The 19,972-nt window shown below is 33.2% G+C and overlaps 1 protein-coding gene across 3 annotated transcripts in view; it reads left to right on the top strand.

Moving 5' to 3' along the window:
- Window positions 1-19,972, top strand: part of INTS6 (integrator complex subunit 6) — a 106,977-nt gene that overhangs the window by 21,985 nt on the left and 65,020 nt on the right. For all 3 annotated transcript variants that reach the window (XR_007952183.1, XR_007952184.1, XM_051987375.1), the window contains exon 4: window positions 5,581-5,670. Coding sequence is in view for 1 of the 3 variants with exons in the window: in XM_051987375.1 (XP_051843335.1) it covers window positions 5,581-5,670 (90 nt within the window). In the remaining 2 variants the exon portion in view is untranslated. The remainder of the gene's footprint in view (window positions 1-5,580; window positions 5,671-19,972) is intronic.

Genomic DNA, 19,972 nt, shown 5'->3' with positions numbered 1-19,972 from the left:
GGAACAGGATGAATTTGGTTTGGAAATAGGTGGAAGTGATAGTGTAAGTATCAGACAGAGATGAGAAAGATGAGGCTTTGGAAATTAGTGAGGTAGTAATGTTTAAATTATGTTATGCTAAGAATAAATAGATTTGGTGTCTATAATTATGCATTAACACCTTTTAATTATGTTTGATTATTTTTTAATTAACTCAAAATGACTTAGACATTTTATGAGAAATTTGTCAAATTCTGTTTATGAAATTATTATTTAACCTAACATGTAGAGTGTTGGATTTTATTTTTGTATCTTTACAGACTATTCATAGTCCCAATTCAAAAGTGCATATAGGACAAATATATGCATGTGCATGCATGAACACATACATACACACACACGTTCCTTACCCCTACACCTCTTCATATATATAGTATAATTATCTACTTCGAAGTTTTTCTTTAAAAGCAATAAAGTTGAATGGAAAAAATGAAACTTTTTCCTTAAAGGAATTGATCATTTTTATAACATTTACAGCAATGTAAAGAATGTAATGAGAGGCAATATAATATAGTAGATGGAGAACTAGTTTCCCAGTCAGAAGACCTGAGTTCAAATTCTGTTTCTGACACATTTGTTCTGTAACCTTGGATAATAACTGTCATCTCTGTGCCCTATGTGACTGTGTTAAGACTACAAGTTTCAGAGATGAAATGGATTTTATCCAGAAGAGCAGTCTTTTATCTGCCATGTATTAGAGAGACAGTTGAAATTGTCCCTTCCCTCAAGGAGCTTACATTATACCTGGGAAAACAATACAAGCCTCTTTTATTTAGATACATATGTATTATATATATAAAAGTACAGAATGGATACCAGAAATTGTTGTGGGAAAGATGCTTAGTACAAGTCTGTCAGAATGTGGTACTTGAATTGAATATTGAAGGAATTTAGGGATTCCAAGAGATTAAGTAGCAGAAAGCATCTTGGATATGGGGGAGTTAGCTAGAGCAAAGGTAAAACAGTATAGGTCTCTATACTGATAGATATTGTTATATTTGGATACAGGTCCAATGAGACCAAGAAATCTATGTTCAGCATGATGGTTTATTTTATGTGTTTATGAAGACCCAAATTCTGGGGAGGGAGAGCCAGCTATAAACAAGAATGCTTACCAGGAGAACCTAGGTTTCATTGATAGTTTTATGTGAGTAATATATAAGGTATTAATGATATATAATAATTGTATCTCAATTTTTATTTTGTAGAATTCTAAAATGAAACCTATAGAATCATTCTGCCAAAAGTTCTTAACCTACTTAGTAGTATTTCCATAATTTTTTGATTTTGCTGTATGTGTTGATGTAGATAGTGTATTCTTGTGACTATCAATTTGTCTTAAGCTTAGTTTTCAAAGTATTATACTATGAGTTTTTGATTATACTTTTATTCATCAGCCCTAATGTTTTTCCAGGGAGTCAGATCATCTTTTTGTCTTTTCCACCTTCTTATCACCTGTTTGAGTATCTAGGCTAAGTGCTTATTGTCCTTTTTCTGCTTGTTTTCTACTCTTCTAAACTCAGCTCAAATATAATTTTTTTTCATTGAAGCATTTATTGATTTTCTGCAGCCAGAAATACTTTTTTTAAAAACATTTACATAATAATATATTATTGTTTACAAAATATTTTCCTTCACAACAATCCAATGCAGTATTGAATTAAAAAATAATAATTGTTCATTTTACACATTGTTTAGGCAAGTTAAATTAATTTTTGCTGAAATTCCAAATAATATAAGTATTAGAACCAGAGTTTGTATGCAAATATTTTGACCTCAAATCTAATGTTCTTTTCCAGGATTTGCAATTTAGAGAACTGGGATCAAATCCCATCTTTAGCTCATAATAATTTTTTGACATCAATGACTTATTTAACTTCTCTGATGGTCAGCTTCTTTATTCTGCATAAAATTACTTATCCTATTTTTCTCACAAAGTTCTTATGTTGAAAGAGTTTTTTTTCTTTCTTTTTTTTTTTTTAATAACTTTTTATTGATAGAACACATGCCAGGGTAATTTTTTACAGCATTATCCCTTGCATTCACTTCTGTTCCGATTTTTCCACTCCTTCCCTCCACCCCTTCCCCCAGATGGCAAGCAGTCCTTTACATGTTGAATGGGTTGCAGTATATCCTAGATATAACATATGTGTGCAGAACCGAACAGTTTTCTTGTTGCACAGGGAGAATTGAATTCAGAAGGTATAAATAACCTGGGAAGAAAAACAAAAATGCAAGCAGTTTATATTCATTTCCCAGTGTTCTTTCTCTGGGTGTAGCTGCTTCTTTCCTTCTTTGATCAATTAAGGCTCTCTTTATTGAAGAGATCCACTTCCATCAGAATACATCCTCAAACAGTATCGTTGTTGAGGTATATAATGATCTCCTGGTTCTGCTCATTTCACTCAGCATCAGTTCATGTAAGTCTCGCCAGTCCTCTCTGTATTCATCCTGCTGGTCATTCCTTACAGAACAATAGTATTCCATAACATTCATATACCATAATTTACTCAACCATTCTCCAATTGATGGGCATCCTTTCATTTTCCAGCTTCTAGCCACTACAAACAGGGCTGCCACAAACATTTTGGCACATACAGGTCCCTTTCCTTTCTTTAGTATCTCTTTGGGGTATAAGCCCAGTAGAAACACTGCTGGATCAAAGGGTATGCACAGTTTGATAACTTTTTGAGCATAGTTTCAAATTGCTCTCCAGAATGGCTGGATGTGTTCACAATTCCACCAACAATGTATCAGTGTTCCTGTTTTCCCACATCCCCTCCAACATTCCCCATTATCTTTCCCTGTCATTCTAGCCAATCTGACAGGTGTGTAGTGGTATCTCAGAGTTGTCTTAATTTGCATTTCTCTGATTAATAATGATTTGGAGCATATTTTCGTATGTCTATAAATAGTTTCAATTTCTTCATCTGAGAATTGTCTGTTCATATCCTTTGACCATTTATCAATTGGAGAATGGTTTGATTTCTTATAGATTAGAGTCAATTCTCAATATATTTTGGAAATGAGGCCTTTATCAGAACCTTTGATTGTAAAAATGTTTTCCCAGTTTATTGTTTCCCTTCTAATCTTGTTTGCATTTGTTTTGTTTGTACAAAAACTTTTCAATTTGATATAATCAAAATTTTCTATGTTGTGGTCAATAGTGATCTCTAGTTCTTCTTTGGTCATAAATTCCTCCCTCTTCCACAGGTCTGCGAGGTAAACTATCCTATGCTCTTCCAATTTATTTATCATCTCATTCTTTATGCCTAGGTCATGAACCCATTTTGACCTTATCTTGGTGTACGGTGTTAAGTGTGGGTCAATGCCTAGTTTCTGCCATACTGATTTCCAATTTTCCCAGCAATTTTTGTCAAATAATGCATTCTTATTCCAGAAACTGGGGTCTTTGGGTTTGTCAAACACTATATCATTAAAGTTATTCAGCCAGAAATACTTTTTGCTTTCTTTAAAATATAAATTATACAAAATATAAAAATAAAATATTTGCAAACATTTTGTACTACTTTTGTTGCATTTTCACTCTTTACCTTGTATTTATAATCGTATCTATGTTCTTGAAACTCTTCTCCCTACTCAGTAACTGCCAGTGTATTTCTCCTCACTACTTCCCATTTACCTTGTGTTTATTTAGTATTCACTTATGTAATGCTTTTCCTGAAAGAATGTAATATCTCTGAGGGCAGTGATTTGGTCATTTTTATCTTTCTACTTGGTCTTTCATAGTTAGTAACTGGCACTTTAGGTGTTTAGTAAACGTTGATAGGATGATCTCTCAGATAAGAAGTGCTGAGTTCAGTCCAGCCAATAACTGTTTTACTTCATATATTTCCCATAGCTCCAGTAGAGCTCCTTGTACATAGTAAGATCCTCCGGTTGACCTGTGAGAGAATGAAAACTCTTTTTTCTACCAATTCAGATGAGTAACTGGTACAATATAATTTCACAATTTCCTAGAGTATCCCAGGTTTACCCTGTAATATTAGGGGAGGAACTTGAACACAGACCTTGCTCCAAGGAGGGTTGAATTTATGTGAATAGGGAGAGTGTGTGTGTTAGATGATGTTTTTTAACATTAAAAAGTACTGAACAAAATTAACAGAAGAATTGTGATTGACTTACTTTCATTTACTTTGGTCTTTAGCATCCACAGTGTATTTTTTTCTTAATGGTGAGAGACTTGTATGAGAAGCTGAAGTGCATCTAAGCCTTCTTTTCTATTTAATGCTCATTTGTTAATTTTTTTTTTGGGGGGGGCAACTTGTATTTTTGAATAAATAGAAGCAGCAAGATTAGAAGGGAAACAGAAAACTGGGAAACAATTTTTATATGCAGGGTTTTTGATAAAAATCTCATTTTTAAAATACAGAGAACTGAGTCAAATTTATAAGAATCTAAGGCATTCCCCAATTGGTAAATGGTCAAAAGAAATGAACAAAAATTTTTCAGTTGAAAAAATTAAAGCCACTTAATGGCTTTAGTAGAGACACTACTCTCAATCAAAGAGATCATAAAAGAGCGAAGAAGGGACCCACATGTGCAAAAATGTTTGTGGCAGCCCTTTTTGTAGTGGCAAGAAACTGGAAATTTGAGTAGATGCCCATCAATTGGAGAATGGCTGAATAAATTATAGTATGTGAATGTTATGGAATATTGTTCTGTAAGAAATGATCAGCAGGATGATAGAGAAGCCTGGAGAGACTTAAATGAACTGAGGCTAAGTGAAATAAGCAGAACTGAGAGAATATTATATACAGCAACAAGAAGGTAATGTGATAGACTTGCCTTTTCTCAACAATGCAATGATTTAAGGCAATTCCGATTTCTATCACAAGAGTTGAGATAGAAAATGCTGTCAGCATCCAGAGAGAACTATGGAGACTAAATATGTATTGAAGCATACTATTATCATTTTTTGCTTGCTTGTTTGTTTTTTCTTTCCCTTTTGTTAGGATTTTCTCATGACAAATATGAAAATATGTTTAAAGTATCAGAATGCTTGCCATCTTGGGCAGGGAGAGAGGTAACAAAATAAGGGAGGGAGCACAAATTTGGGACTCAAAATCTTAGAAAAATGAATGTTGCAAGCTCCTTACATATATAGGAAAAATAAAATAATAAGAAAAAAAAATAAAGGCAACTAGGCAAATTGCTTAATTAGTGTCTGTTTCCTCATCCATAAAATAAAGACAATTAACACTTTTTTTCCAGGATGATTGGGATAAAATAAAATGATCTTTGTAAAGCACTTTGCAAACCTGAAAAACACTGCAAAGTGCTAGCTACTATAACTATTATTTTTTTCCCCTCTTTCCCATTTTTGAATATGGAAATGATTACTTTTATGGCTTAGCTATATAGTGTCTTGTCTAGTCTTCCTATATATCTTCCTAGTAAAAATTAATTGATAATATTTGGGAGGGGAAACCTTTTTAAATATTTGATTTTAAGCCTGATTTATTTAAAATTTACTGTACATAATAATGGATAATTTTTTTTTTTTTTTTACTCCCTTAGGGAAGAAACCCTTTCTTCCTGGAGCCAGCAATAATTATAACAATTACTGATGGGAGCAAGTTGACTACTACTAGTGGAGTCCAGGAGGAGGTAAGGTTTGTTTACTTTGGCATTAAGAAGCAGTTCTTAAAAAAATACAATTTTTGTATTCAATCAATTCTTGGTTATCTTCTATTGAATTGTACACACACACACACACACACACACACACACTTTCTAAGACCAAATGTAGTATAAACAGTTAGTGGCCTCATGTCTTCTTATCTCCATTAGGATGAAAAATTGAAAGTTGGCTGTATGTAGTTTAGTAGTAGGGTGAGTGTTTTGAATCTCTTCTTGGCATAAAATATTTATACTTGGATTTCCTTTTAACTTCCAAAAATAAATTGCATACATTTTTGTGAAATAAGTTAGCTAAAAAATTTTTTTAACTATAAGCTTTTAAATTATATATTGCATTTACTTGAGAACCTTCACATCATTTAGTGTCTGAAGGTTTGAATAAGAAAAGAAATATCAGGTATTTTAAGCATATTCAATACTCTTAGGTATCTAGTTTCATATTCATAATAATGTTAGATGTCCAGCTTCATATTCACATGTTATTAACTAATGAAATTACCATAGCCTATGGAAATATGGTATTGATTTATTAGAAACGTTTGCTAAAATTTTTTTCTTCTGAATTTACCAATCTACAGTAAGTACGGAACCTGAGGCCATAGTTGTTTAAAACAAAGTTAAAATTTTGTTTAGATCATAATTCAGAATTAAGATGTCCTTTTTTCCTTATAGCATATTAGTTTAAAAATGCTCCTTAGCTAAAATTTTGACTTACAAAGCAAGAATTCACATAAGCTAATTACTTATGTCAATTTTATTTATAGATAACACATTTTACTTATATATTTTAAACTTTTTTCTACCTAATCTTTTCTGATATCTGTTAATAAGTAGCCAGTTGTTTTGAGTTAAGTTTTGCTTCTTTTTCTCTATATTGGACCTTCTTTGGGAAATTTGATGAAGCATAAAATAACCAGAAAATAGAAGATAGGTTTGGTGTGATGAGTACTCTTTAAACATTATTCCTTGGTTTTAATAAATTAATAGTTCTTACCTGATTTTGTTTTTTGACCTTGTTTGGTTGACCTTCACATTGAAAAATTGTTTTGTTTTCTACTTTTAACTTCTAGTGGGGAGTCCTTTCACTGTATAATTATACATGTGTATGTAAGTAGATATGCACATATATGCACATACATGTATGTATATGTGTATTTGTTTCTACATATATGTATATGGGTATATGTGTTTTTTGCCGTTCATTAAAAATTACTTTTGGGCATATGATTAGGTTTTATTTGACAAATCACTGTCTATTTTGAGTTGTTTTGTCTTTTGGTCCTCTCTAGCTCTTTGCTCATATATTTATATATTGCACAATATTTTGATTTGTGACTGACCTGAAGATATCTTCTATTATATCCCTGGAAGAAATATTGGGGAGGAGTCCTAATTGTTGACTTTCAAGTTTGAGAGCCATTCCCCTGGGAGAAAGGCAGGGAAGGTGCCCTTTGTTAATATTATATGATGAGTTATATACTGCTGTGTGTTTCATGTTATACTTGTGTGGGAGAATAAATTTGCTGTTTCTGAACTCTTTTATATAAATACAGTTTGTTCTTAATTCTGTTAATCTGGCTATAAGAGGCTGTTATGGTTTTTTGTTGCTTGATATAATTGACTCTTGTTACCTTTTCATCACCTTTTTTCCAGGTAATATCTAATATACTGAGTATAAGGATGTTCTGTGGCTATATTAAAATATTAGAACTTTTCTGAGTTATTCAGGGCAACATGGATTTTATTTTTCCTTTCAATTAGGAGATATTTACCAAAATAACAAAAAAATCAAGAAGTGATCACTGATAAGTATGTAACATTGAGATATTTAAGTATAGTGGATCCTAGTAGAAGGAGCCATATTTTTGCTAGTGTAATGATGTGACAAATGTAAAAATTAAAACTTTACAGATGTTATTTGTTAAAATACTAACATGGGTTTGGTAGGTCACACTTAGTTTGAAAAATGCCATGACACAAAAACTTGTTTCATAGTTAATATTTCAGTTATTCTTTCCTTTTCTGTAATTTAATGACTGCTAAGAGAAATTTGATGTTTTTGCTTTACTTAAGGTAGACTTCATTAATGATGTTTCATAAATTTGATGATGAAGATGAATAATACATTATTACTAACACTGAACTGAGGGATTTTGGAAACTCAAGATCAGAAAATTGGTATTTTCTTTTAATAGGATTTACCTGGTTATCATGCCAGATTTCTATTGTTATGCTATGCTTTGATAGAAGTATTTGGGTGTGGTTTTTTGTTTTTTTCCCCTTTATCGATATTGAGGTTCTATTTTGGGGAAGCTTCACTGGATCTTACAACTTTGTTGATATTGTGGTCATTGTGTGTGTGTGTTACAAACTATGGAACCTGTGGAGCTGATACAATAGATTCAGTGTGAAGAATTTTGATTAGAAGAAGAGCTTATTCACCTCTGTTGACCAGAGAACTCTTAAGGTAGCTGAAGTTCCCTTTGAACTTTTTTACTTTATGTAGTTTACTTAAATATACTAAAAAACTATTATTTATTTCTTGATTATTTCTAGATGAGTAATGAAAGAGGAAAAACTGGAGTTTTTTCAGATCACATTTTAAAAGGAAGCTATTTGAAAATCAAAAGAGAGATAGATGTATATTACAAGTGATATTGAATGTTTTCTGGAAAGACAAGAATTCACTGAAACCTCTTATAACTGAACTACTAACTAACTGGCTACAGTACATTGGATTGATTTTTCTTTTGTCTCATTTTTCATATTTGTTATTTTCTATCTGTTCATGATACTACTACTTTCTTCAATGAATAATTTGCTGGTTCCTCTCTTTGTCTCCAAGGAACCAGCATCCTACTTCAGAATCATTCTCCTGAATCACATGCCAGTGCTTTGTTCGGGAACTTAGGGTATTTCTCCTTTGTATGCCAGCTTGAATCTAAACATCTTCTTCAAGGACTTCCATAATCTTACCATATCCTAACTATATTGCCTCCTCCTTCCCAACTCATCTGCTCTCAGAGTACCTTTACTGTGTCCAAAGTATGTCATATAAATCTTTACCTTACACTTTTGTGTATGCTATGCCCCAGGTCTAGAGTAATCACCTCTCCTATATAAATTTTACACATCTTTAGGTAGTTTCATCTGAAGATGATCAATAGTAACAAAAAGAAATAATTAACATGACATTTTAAGTTTTAAAATATGCATTATTTATGTTACCTTATTTGATTCTTAAAATAATCCTATTATCCAGATAGTTAAATTTAATTATACTCATTTTAACACTGAAACCTCATCAGGGTTACATTACATGCCCAGAGTCTCATTGTTGTGTGGTAGAACTGAGATATGAATGTGGTACTTCTGAACTCAAATTCAGTCTTCTTAGTTAGAAAATCAAGTTTAAAAAAAAAAAAAAAAAAAAAAAGCTAGTGTTCTTCCCATAGACTCTACCAACCATCATACTTTTAGAATCTGCACCACACTGTTTTTAGTTAAACATGACTTGTTTTTCATAGTACCTAGCAGAGTGTGAGTGCTGGATTCATAACAGTGCTCAGTCAATAATAAATAGATTGATCCTAGACAAATTAGTGTTGTGGTCACTAACCTTTAAGGCACACTTTGTATTCCTAAACTTTAAATTTACAGTCTCCATTTATCTGAGGCACTGCTTTTGTTTATCTTAAAGACAGGGCATCTGGAGGAAGGATGACCTTAAATTAAAAGCTCAGAGGAAGGTATTTTGTGTGTGTGTGTGTGTGTGTGTGTGTGTGTTTTGCTGAGGCAATTGGGATTAAGTGACTTGCCCAGGGTCACACAGTAGGAAGAGTTAAGTGTCTGAGGCCAGATTTGAACTCAAATCCTCCTGACTTTAGGGCTGGTGGTACCCACTACATCAACTAGCTGCCCCTATATAGTGCTTTTATAAAAGCCAATTGATCCCTTTATTTCAGAAATTAAGGAAAAGTGTTGATTCTTTATGTAGATGTTATACAAGACAACTTGTATAATAAAGTGAATTGTGTGCTTTGTAGCAAGTGAACTGTTTTATGAAAGACTTTAATAGTTCATTTGTGTGATTTGAGAGGAATGCTTATTACCCGAAAACAAAATTATAGCTGACTGTTGTAACTGCTAGTTAATTCTCCATAATTTATTTTTTACTTTGAATTGAAGTTTAGTAATATAGTATTGTTTGCCAATCTAAACATGCAAGAGATCTAAATGAATTAGTTTTAAATTATTCACTAAAAAACAGTAAGTCTCTGATTAAAGAAAAAAGACAACTTTCTTTATTGTCTTTGTAAATAACATACTCAACTTGAATAATGGACCACATGAGATCCATATTTGTTTGTAAAAAGGCATATTTTTTATATTAACCGATAAAATCATTGAACAAAGTTGTTGCAAAAGTGACATAGCTAAGTGAGAGCTTATTTTGTGTCCTAGATTAAGAATTTGGGATGTATATGGTTGTTTTGTTTAATCTATTTTTTATTTGTTTTCATTTGATGCTGGTGTGTTGTGAGTATATTTCTCTAGAACATTAGTACAGCAATTTATGTATAATTAGTTAAGATCTTTTGGTGACATACAAAATCTGCTAAAATAATTTCCTAGCATTGTAACTATAGGTTTTGCACATTTTCAGACAGAATCTTGTAAAACTTATATTTTGCATTTTCAATCTTGGCATGGAGTATTAGTATAACTTGCAAAACTCTCACATCACCAGTCAAATTATAAAACGGTAGTCAACTAAGATTTTGATGAACTCTCTTGCGGGCCAACAAAACTTTTCATTACCTGTTCTACTGATAGCAAGTCCTTTTGTCTAATTGATTGCTGCAGTACTGCTTTATAGCCAAAATACTCAACTATAGCATGCATCTGGGAGGGTGTAGTTGATGGTATTGTTCAGTACTCAGTCCACAAATTCTTTCAGACTATTTTCATTAGCACAGAGTGGTAAAATTCTATGATAGGCATGTCAGTTGATATTAACAATGTTTTTCCTTATCTTGATGGCTATAATGGTTTATTTCTGAAATGCAGAGATATAGGTTCAATTCATTCTCTCTCTCTCTCTCTCTCTCTCTCTCTCTCTCTCTCTATATATATATATATAAATATATATATATATTTTCATTAATGTTAGGATTACTTTGGATACCAAAATTTTCTGATGAAGTTTGTATTGTGCTTGCTGTTGACATTAAATAAAGACTATAGATTCTCATTTATTTTCCCAGTAAATAATTCGTAGGTCCATCAGGCAAGCCAGTGTTTTTGGCCTCAAAGCTCTTTTATCAAAATCTGTTTTGTAATCCCGAAGAAACTGAGCAAGACAGAGATTAGAGACCAATTCAATAGTTTATTAAATGTAGAGAAATACTGGGACCAATGGATCCATGGTTGGTCCCTGGGCTGGACAAGACTATCATTTCAGAGTCCAGCCCTGAGTATTGGGACAGCAAGCTTTTTTATAGGATAACAAGAACAATGACATAATGGGGAAGGTACGTAGGTGGGGATAACCTAATGGTGGGGGAGGCCCCTAGGATGATACAATGGAGGGAGGTTACTGATACTCTAATGACATCTAAATTTTTATCCTGTCAAACATTAAGAAGGAATGTCTATAACCTAAAGATGTAAAACCTTATCTCATCAACCATTTAAGTGGGAAAGGTTATAACCTGAGGCAGAATAACTAAATAGGACAATGGGGAAACTAGGTCAAGACTTCCAACATTTTCTAACTTTCTTGCAGGGCTTGGTGCTCTATATAGAGGATGTTTACTTGTGATACAGCTTTATATAAAATGTCTTTATTGATCTAAATTGGTGTCTTATATCTTATAATTATGGACAGGTTGGTTGCTCTTGAGAGTTTTAGTGAAAGAAAGGATATAGATTAAGATCCTTTAGAATTTTATGTTATTGAGACTGATTTCCCCAGGCCATTTTGAAGTTATTGGGATCTTTGCTTTAATTCTGAAAAAACGGAACTGTTAGAAATTTGTGATTATACTCTGCATTTTTATGATTTCTGTAGCTACAAATATCAGATGTCATTATTGGTGTTACTGATGTCTTTATTCTCATTTTCTGAAGTTACTAATTTCTGCTCCTACCTAATTTTACAGCCATACGCAGTCCCCTAACTTCTCTGAGCTAGTTCTTACAATGTCTCTCCTGCCTGACTTCCTTCCCACTCAGCCAGACACCAGCTGAGCTCAGGCCCTCATTACCTCTCCTCCTGGTCTCCCTACTATCAGACTACCTCCCAGGTCCCCGAAGGACTGAGACTCCCGTGACTGGCACAGTCATGTGTAAAACCCCTCTTCTGACATGGAAAGCCCTTCCCCTTTTGACCTCTTCATCCCTTTAGTGGCTATATAAGTTCAGCAGTCTGCACTGGTGCTTTTCCAGTTCTCACCATCTTGGATACTCCATCTTGCATCTCTCTTTTTTTGTTACTCGCTGTTCTCCATGCCTGGAATTTTCTTCTCTTTAACTCTTGTTTCCCTGTCTTCCTTCAAGGCTCATCCCAAATGCCCCCATTTGCACAAGGCCTTTCGTGTATCTACTGTCTACTCTATTTCAGTTCTGTACAACTCTTCATGACTCCATTTGGGGTTTTCTTAACAAAGATATTGAAATTGTCATTTCCTTCCCCAGTCCATTTTACAGATAAGGCAAACTGAGGCCAGATTTAAACTTGGGAAGATGAGTTTTCTTGACTTCAAGCTCTATACTATACATTGTGCCACTTAGTATGTAGATATTTACTTGCATATTACCTCCACATTGGAATTTGAGCTTTTTTAGGGCAAAGTCTGTTATGGAGTTTGTTTATATCCTCAGTATTTGGCACACTGGATATAGGCATTTCCAGGAAACTGCTTTAATATCTCATGAGATACTCTCTTGAGGGTCCGTACTGATGGGATTATATATTGGCATTACTCTGCTTGTTTTTTTAAAATCCAAAATTAGACATAACACTTCATTTCTTTTTTTCTGACTTTATGAGAATAGTTTTATTTCATTGGGTAACTAACCACTAATCGAAAATTGGCCTAGAGCATGTCCATATTCCATCATGTCATCATGTAATATCTCCAATAAAACATTTTTGCATGAATCTTAACTAAAATTATTGAAGGCACCTTATTTGTTTGTGCCTGTTTTTAAAGAGGTAAATAGAAAGTACCCTAAAAATCATTTCACCTGATAAGTATTAGAAAGGGGTATCCTATATATTAAACAAGGCTTACACTATGTCATTCTGCTTTTCTGTATTTTCATTGTCATCCCTTTCCTGTCTTTCTAGTAATGTTTAAGAAGGAACTGGGAGAAAAGCCCCATTCTGTTCCTGTAGCATACATTCATTCTTTTTTTTTCTCCCCTCCACCCTTCCCTCCTCCCCCATCCCTCCCCCCGAGGCAATTGGGGTTAAGTGACTTGCCCAGGGTCACACAGCCAGGACGGTTTGAGTGTCTCATGGCTTTCAGGAATGGTGTTCTATCCACTGAATCACCCAGCTGCCTCACGCTTCTCATTCTTTATCCATTCAACCTTTCAACAGTATTTGTTTAGCTAATTAATGTCTATTGTGTTCAGGTAATTTCTTCCTCTATTCAGACTACCCACCTCTCCCCACCCATCCACCCCCTCCCCAGTCCCAGGCAATTGGGGTTAAGTGACTTGCTCAGGGTCTGGAAGTGTTGAGTGTCTGAGTTCAAATTTGACTTCAGGACTGGTATTCTATCCACTGCGCCATCTAGCTGTCCCCAGACTACCCACTTTTATTCAGCTTATTTTTTGGTTGTATTTGTCCCATTTGGGGTGGAGTACAAGTTGACACATTACTATTAATATATTGTGAAAATATTTTTTTATTTTTGAAATATATGACTTAAAAAGATAGTTTTCTTTGTTTTTATGTGACACATAATTTCTTGATAAATTCTCAACAACTTATAATTATTTGGAAAGTGTTTCTCTGTTAGGATATCTTTATTTTCCCATAATGCCACTCCATTATTTTACTTTTTTTATTGAGTCATTTGGGAAAAAAGATTTTGAAGTAGAATATTGATATATTTAAAAATATTTGAAAATGATATTTATAGAATAGAATAACTGGCTAGTCTTCTCAAAGAAATTAGAAATGCAGTAATTGAATTAATCAAGCATTTTTGTGGTTTTGTAGGAAAATAAATCTTAAGATTTCCTTTTTAGAAGATAAAAGCACCTTTACCTTGCATTTATTACCTTGTCAGAACCAATAAGTAATAAATGTGAGAGATAAATGAGGAAAATTTCATATAGAAATATTCCACATTTTCCATCCACAGTTTCTTTCACACAGACTGAAAACAATGTATACAATATAATTACAAATCAAAGACAACACCAAAAAAAGTGAAAATGAGTGATATTAAATATAAGAACATTTGATTTCCCAAGATAATGACTTTGAATAATAAGAGAAATGTTTTTCCCTAAGTTTGGTAAGAATTTAGTTTAGATAAAATGAAAACTATCCTGACTTTGCAAATAGTTAAATCCTAAAATGGATTATCAAGTAAGATTGAGGAATTTTCTTTCAGGAAGTGTTTTAAAATAGGATAAATTCTCATCTGTCCTATATGGTTTTAGGTGTTCCTGACTTAAAAGACTAGATGATGTCCTGACATCCTTACTGGATAGTAATTCTATACTTGCAACAACTTCTTGGCTAAACATGATATTTGAAAGTAATACTTTCTTAAATGCATTTTAACACACTTGTAATGAATGAACTGGTAGTGGTGAGTACTTGTTTTATAGGGACTTATTAAAGGTGTTTATTTTATAAAGAAACAGTTTCTTAGACTTATAATCCATAATAGGAAATCTTAGGTTATCATTAACACCACTAGTTTTCTTGGGAAGTGTGAAGTAAATTGTATTGTATTGAAAAATTTCTAGAAATCAGAAAGGAAAATAATAATTTGGAAATTATTAGGGTAATATAAGAGATTACTATTTGCTTTCTCTATCTGAGACTATCTGATAAGGAACCTTGGGCTAACTAAAGCTGGAGCCCAAATAGATTTAATTTCATCTTGATAACATAATACCTTAGAACATTTTATATTTATGAGAGTTTTTTAAAATAATAGAAAATTTACTTTTGGCCATATTAGATCTTTTTAAAGAAGCAGTTGGATTAAATCCTGAATTTTTTTTTTTTTTTTTTGGGTATTTGAGGAGTTTTTCTCTTTATAGAAAAAAATAAATTATTTGTTTTAAATTATTAGTCACAATTTAAAAAATTGAAATCAGAATAATAGGACATTAATTTTATACATATATTAATATAAATCAATGGAAATGGGTTGTGCAGTTTTAAAGATACAGATCTTGTCCTATTTCATCTGAGGTTGGTTAGTATAAAGTGTTTAGGAATGCAATAGAGCTAGTTATCAGGGCATTAAAAAAAATGGCTGTGACAGTCTTAGTAACTGATTTCATAATGAAGATTTGGTGGTTGGGTAGTAATTTTTCTTAAGATTATATATATTTTTATCTATCATTGAAAAATTATGGAATTACATTCCATTTTTACTAACAGGAAGAACATATTCTCATAAGCATTCTTTGTAGCACTAACTGCCTTGGGCTTTCCTTACATCTCTTGACCTCTGGGATAAACACTATGCTACTATGACCTGCTGTTGTGATTTGATGGTGTGGTTTTTTTTTTTCATTTAGCATTAGAAATCTTTTTCTAGTATTGTACTTGGTATAAATGGTTTAGCTTTCTAGGTTCTTGCTATTTGTTTCGCTATTTTCCTTCCTATTTTTCTCACTCCATTCTTTTCTGATTTGAAGTAGCAGTTTTACTTTTTAGACTACTTTTTTTGGGGGTGGGGGTAAGAAATATCTTGTTGAGCAGCTTCAGCAGGATGTTGGAGTTTTGGTCATTGCATCAAAGCAAGCTACATTTGTGTCTAGAGGAGGCTCTTTTGGTTTATTCCCCCCCCCCCCCTCACCTCCCCCCGCCACTTGTCTTCTCAGTTTGAGTCACTGATTTTGCCCTTTGTTTTGTTTGTTGTGGTTTTGATGTTTTCTTTCCTTTCAGCTGAAGGAGCAGTCGAGTGGTTTCAAGAAGTGCCAAAGTGCACTGACTGTCTCATGATGACTGGTGCCTCAGGGAGGGTCATGATTCCTGGATACAGGATCGACCTGATCCTGGATGTCACTTCAAGCACTCAGATCCGTGGGGGAAATGCCTTGTCTAATGGCTAGTCTTCCTCTGTTCTTCTCAAAAGTCTGATGCTAGTCATCCCAGAAGGCCTCAGAAAAAGCCCTAAAGGTGAGCAGAGTAGAGTGTAGTTCTCTCTGGGGGCTGTGAATATATGTTGGAGAATACATTTTTAATCACAAACTTGACCCAGCAGAAATAGGATTGAATTAGAAAATCAAATTTGATGTTTCATTTCCAACTTTCAGGTATTAGAACCACCCCCAAAGTTCAAGACCCGTTTAAAGGAAGGGGTCTTGGTCTGCCTCCAGGATTTCAAATCTAGTGCTTTAAGGGCAATAGGCCAAATTTTTCTGGGTTAATTAGATGTGTCCAGATCAACAAGGATTGATCAGTGCTTTGGTTACGTAATTTAACTCAGTTATTGGTTATGGCCTTTTAAGAAATTATAACACTTTTAGTAGTATGTATCTCCTGAATTTAATTCTGTTCAGGCTGTTGACTTTCAAGTTTCAACAGTTGGAGAGCTTTTATAATGCATTGTTGTTTGGTTTTGATAGGTTTGCCTTTCATCAGCCTCCTTTGAAGCAGTTGCAGTTTTTATTGGCATCATGCAGATATTGAGGGATCCAACTTTTTAAAGAATAGTTTCCTGAAGAATATTGTCTCTTTATGCCTGTATTGTAAGAATAATGAGCCTTTAGACACTAGCAGTTCCTATGATGAAATGGGCTCTTAAATTTCTGACCATTGCTCTGAATGAAGAGAAGGGGCAACTTTTTTCTTACATTTTTAAGATCTCATAGAATCCATGGTCTGAATTATGAACTTTTGGAAATAGAAACAAAGAATAAGTGTCAGTTCCCAACTACTTCATAATAACTAGTTTAACCTATATTAATAATTGATAGGATGGACCTTTCCAGAATCTTTACAGTGAACTTTCTGATTCTGATAAGGTGAGAGCTTGAATGATAGAGTTGAGTCTTAATTGAATGAATGATGGTTTTTTTTAAATCCTACCTCTCTCTAGAGATAGGCATAGTATCTTCAAATACTGATTCCCTACTGACTATCCTTGAAGGGCAGATAGCTTTGCTTTTAAGATTTTTGGGAGGGGTAATGATGTTATTTTTAAGGTGATTGTTCACTTTGGACCAAACTTAGTATTTGTGGAGTGGGAAGAGATTTGCCAAACTGGCCTATATCTGCTTAAATCCTTTTTTCATATGTACTTATGAGTAATATGTTGCTTGTAGTGGCACGTAGTCTCAGAGTTCATTTGACCTATTCATTTTTGAAGATGTCTAAACAGTGGTTCCTAGAGTACTTTTCTTCACACTTCATTTTCTGAAGTATGTCTGTGTACTCTTCTTACAGCTTGTAAAAGTGGCAATGAAAGGGAATACTTGTGGAGAGGGAATTATGATCTTTCATATAGTGATGTCTAGAAACTATCCAATAGTTTTGCAGTTGAGTACTGAAGGAGAGAGTCTTGTCAGGTCCATCAGTATTAAGTGGGCCAGAAAATAAGTTGTTATCCCCAACCAACTGGTTGAGCAAGGAAATAGTATTTCTACTTGAAATACTACTTGAATAAAATAGGTTGAATAGATTTTTTGGCTTAAAGGAAGTTAGAATTAGTTGCCTTTTTGTCTGTAACTACTGACTTTTTAAAATAATACATCTGTATTTGAAAATTTTATTTATGTTCCTAAAGGACACATTGGAAAAGAAAAAGAAAAATTTGTTTTTGAACTGCTGTTACTAGACACAAAATTATTGGAAGAATAGATGGTTAAATAAAGATTTTAACCAATAACAATTCTACGTCAATAGCTGTGATTTTTACTTTATCATCTTTCTTTGAATTTAATGATTAAGATGGCATTCATAGTTTTGAAAATAACAAAAAATCAGTATTTAAAAATTTGGTTTTCCTGCTCCTGAGTCTTCATTGACCTCATATATGTTCTTCACATGAAATGAATAAACTTTAAATATCCCTATCCTGATATTTAAGAATTAAAACTATTATAATTGTAACAATCTGATAAATTTTTGGTCTCACCTCAATTAAAATTGTAAATCTGGGAAATTACACCAAAAAATCACAAAGTGGAAACTTAAATGTAATGATGGGAGAGAGGTTGTTTTGATATTAATTTTCATTTATCTGGCCCTTATCAACAATTACTTTTTAGTTTTCCAAAAATTTTTACTGATAATACATAAGTTAGGTCACAATAATGGAAGTAATTAGGTGACAGTGAATAGAGTACCAGGCCAAATTGAAATCTGGCCTCAGATATTTAACTATCTGACCCTGAATAAGTTATTGACCTCTGCTCTAGTTTCCTTAACCACTGAGATGGAGGTAATGATAGTGCTTAAATTTCAAGGGTTATTGTGAGAATCAAGTTTTAGCACAGTGCCTGGTACATAGTAGGTGTTTAATAAATGTTTCCTTCTCTTAGACAGTAGCTTAACAATTATATCTATTAGTTATCTTGTAATGTAATAAAATATTCTGGGCCTTGCTTTATTGATTTCCAATAAATCTTTATACTTATGTATAAATTCATCTTCTTTAGTATTCTACTTCATATATTCTGTTTTCCCTGTGAAATTTAGCTGTCCTCTAGTCTTCTTTTATCCTTCCTTCTTCCATATCTGTACTTTGATATATGTAGCATTTTTTCCATGTTCATTATAAATTATTCTCTTCATTCCTTTTGCTATTGAAATCTCACATTTGGAATTTCAACTTGGATCTCCCTCTGCCCCAAATAAAAGTGATATCTTCCTTCTCAGATTTCTTCTAAGTTTGTCTGGCTCTTACTGGAATCTGTGATATTTTATGTTTCATTTAAGGGGAAAGAAGGAGAATGATCTGGAATTCACAAAGCCGGAGTAAGAGAGCTAAGAGGAGAATCATGAGAATACAGTGTTTCAAAGATCTTTTAAAATCTCTAGTTTCCCAAAAGACTTAGCACAACCACAACTTCTCCTGATTGCCATAGCTACTAGTTCCCCATCCCCATATAAGAGTTTATATCTATTTAATAGATGCTTATAGACACATGTATTCTTTATGTATGAGGAAACATATATGTACATTGTTTACATGTATGTATATAAACAAGCATACATATATGTAAATATATATTATAGAATCATATTATGTGTACAGGTATATAGAGAGCATAACTCCATTGGACTGGCCGTACTATATTGTTTGATTGCCAAATGTACACTTGCCAAAAAGATTATTTTTTGGAAAACTCGGACATAACTAGCTCTCACAAGGTAGTCAGAAAAAGCCATACAAGAATGTTCTCAGGGTCTCTTTTAAAAATTTTAGAATTGATTGATTGTATGACATGGGAAACACTGGCCCACCATGGCGTGCCCTCATCAGAGAAGGGAGCTATGCTCTGTAAGCAAAGCAGAATTGAATTAGTCCAAAGGAAATGCAAAATGTGCAAAATTAGACAAGTTATCCCAAATGTTCATATAGACTATTTATGTCCGACCTGTGGTAGAACATTCTGAGCTCCTATTGGTCTGATCAGCCACAGTCAGATGCACTGTACCTTGACTCTTAACATAGTGATGTCATTTTGGTCCTTTTCAAAAACAAAGGACAACAACTATAACCAACCACATAATGTCCTTTTTTAGACTAGGAGCTCTTAGAAGAAAAGGCCTGCTGGTTTTCATCTTTATGTTGCCTGGCTTCTAATAGAGAGCTTTTTGCATAGGAAGCATTTAATGTTAGTTGAGTTAAAAACTAATTGTTTGAATTGTACTCTTTGCTTTCATACAAACAACTAATTATAGACTGTTTCTTTAGTAATGAAGTGAAATGTTTGGCCTATGAGAACTAGTCAATTAGAATGAACAGTTGCATATTGAATAACAGAACTTCCCAATTCACACAAACCACTTCATAATTGTGTTAGAGAAGTTTATTTTTAAATTAGTTTGGAA

This window comes from Antechinus flavipes, chromosome 3, assembly GCF_016432865.1.
Source record: "Antechinus flavipes isolate AdamAnt ecotype Samford, QLD, Australia chromosome 3, AdamAnt_v2, whole genome shotgun sequence".
Classification (NCBI taxonomy): domain Eukaryota; kingdom Metazoa; phylum Chordata; class Mammalia; order Dasyuromorphia; family Dasyuridae; genus Antechinus; species Antechinus flavipes.
The sequence above is the reverse complement of the archived record's forward strand: the minus strand, read 5'-3'. Positions and strand labels throughout refer to the sequence as shown.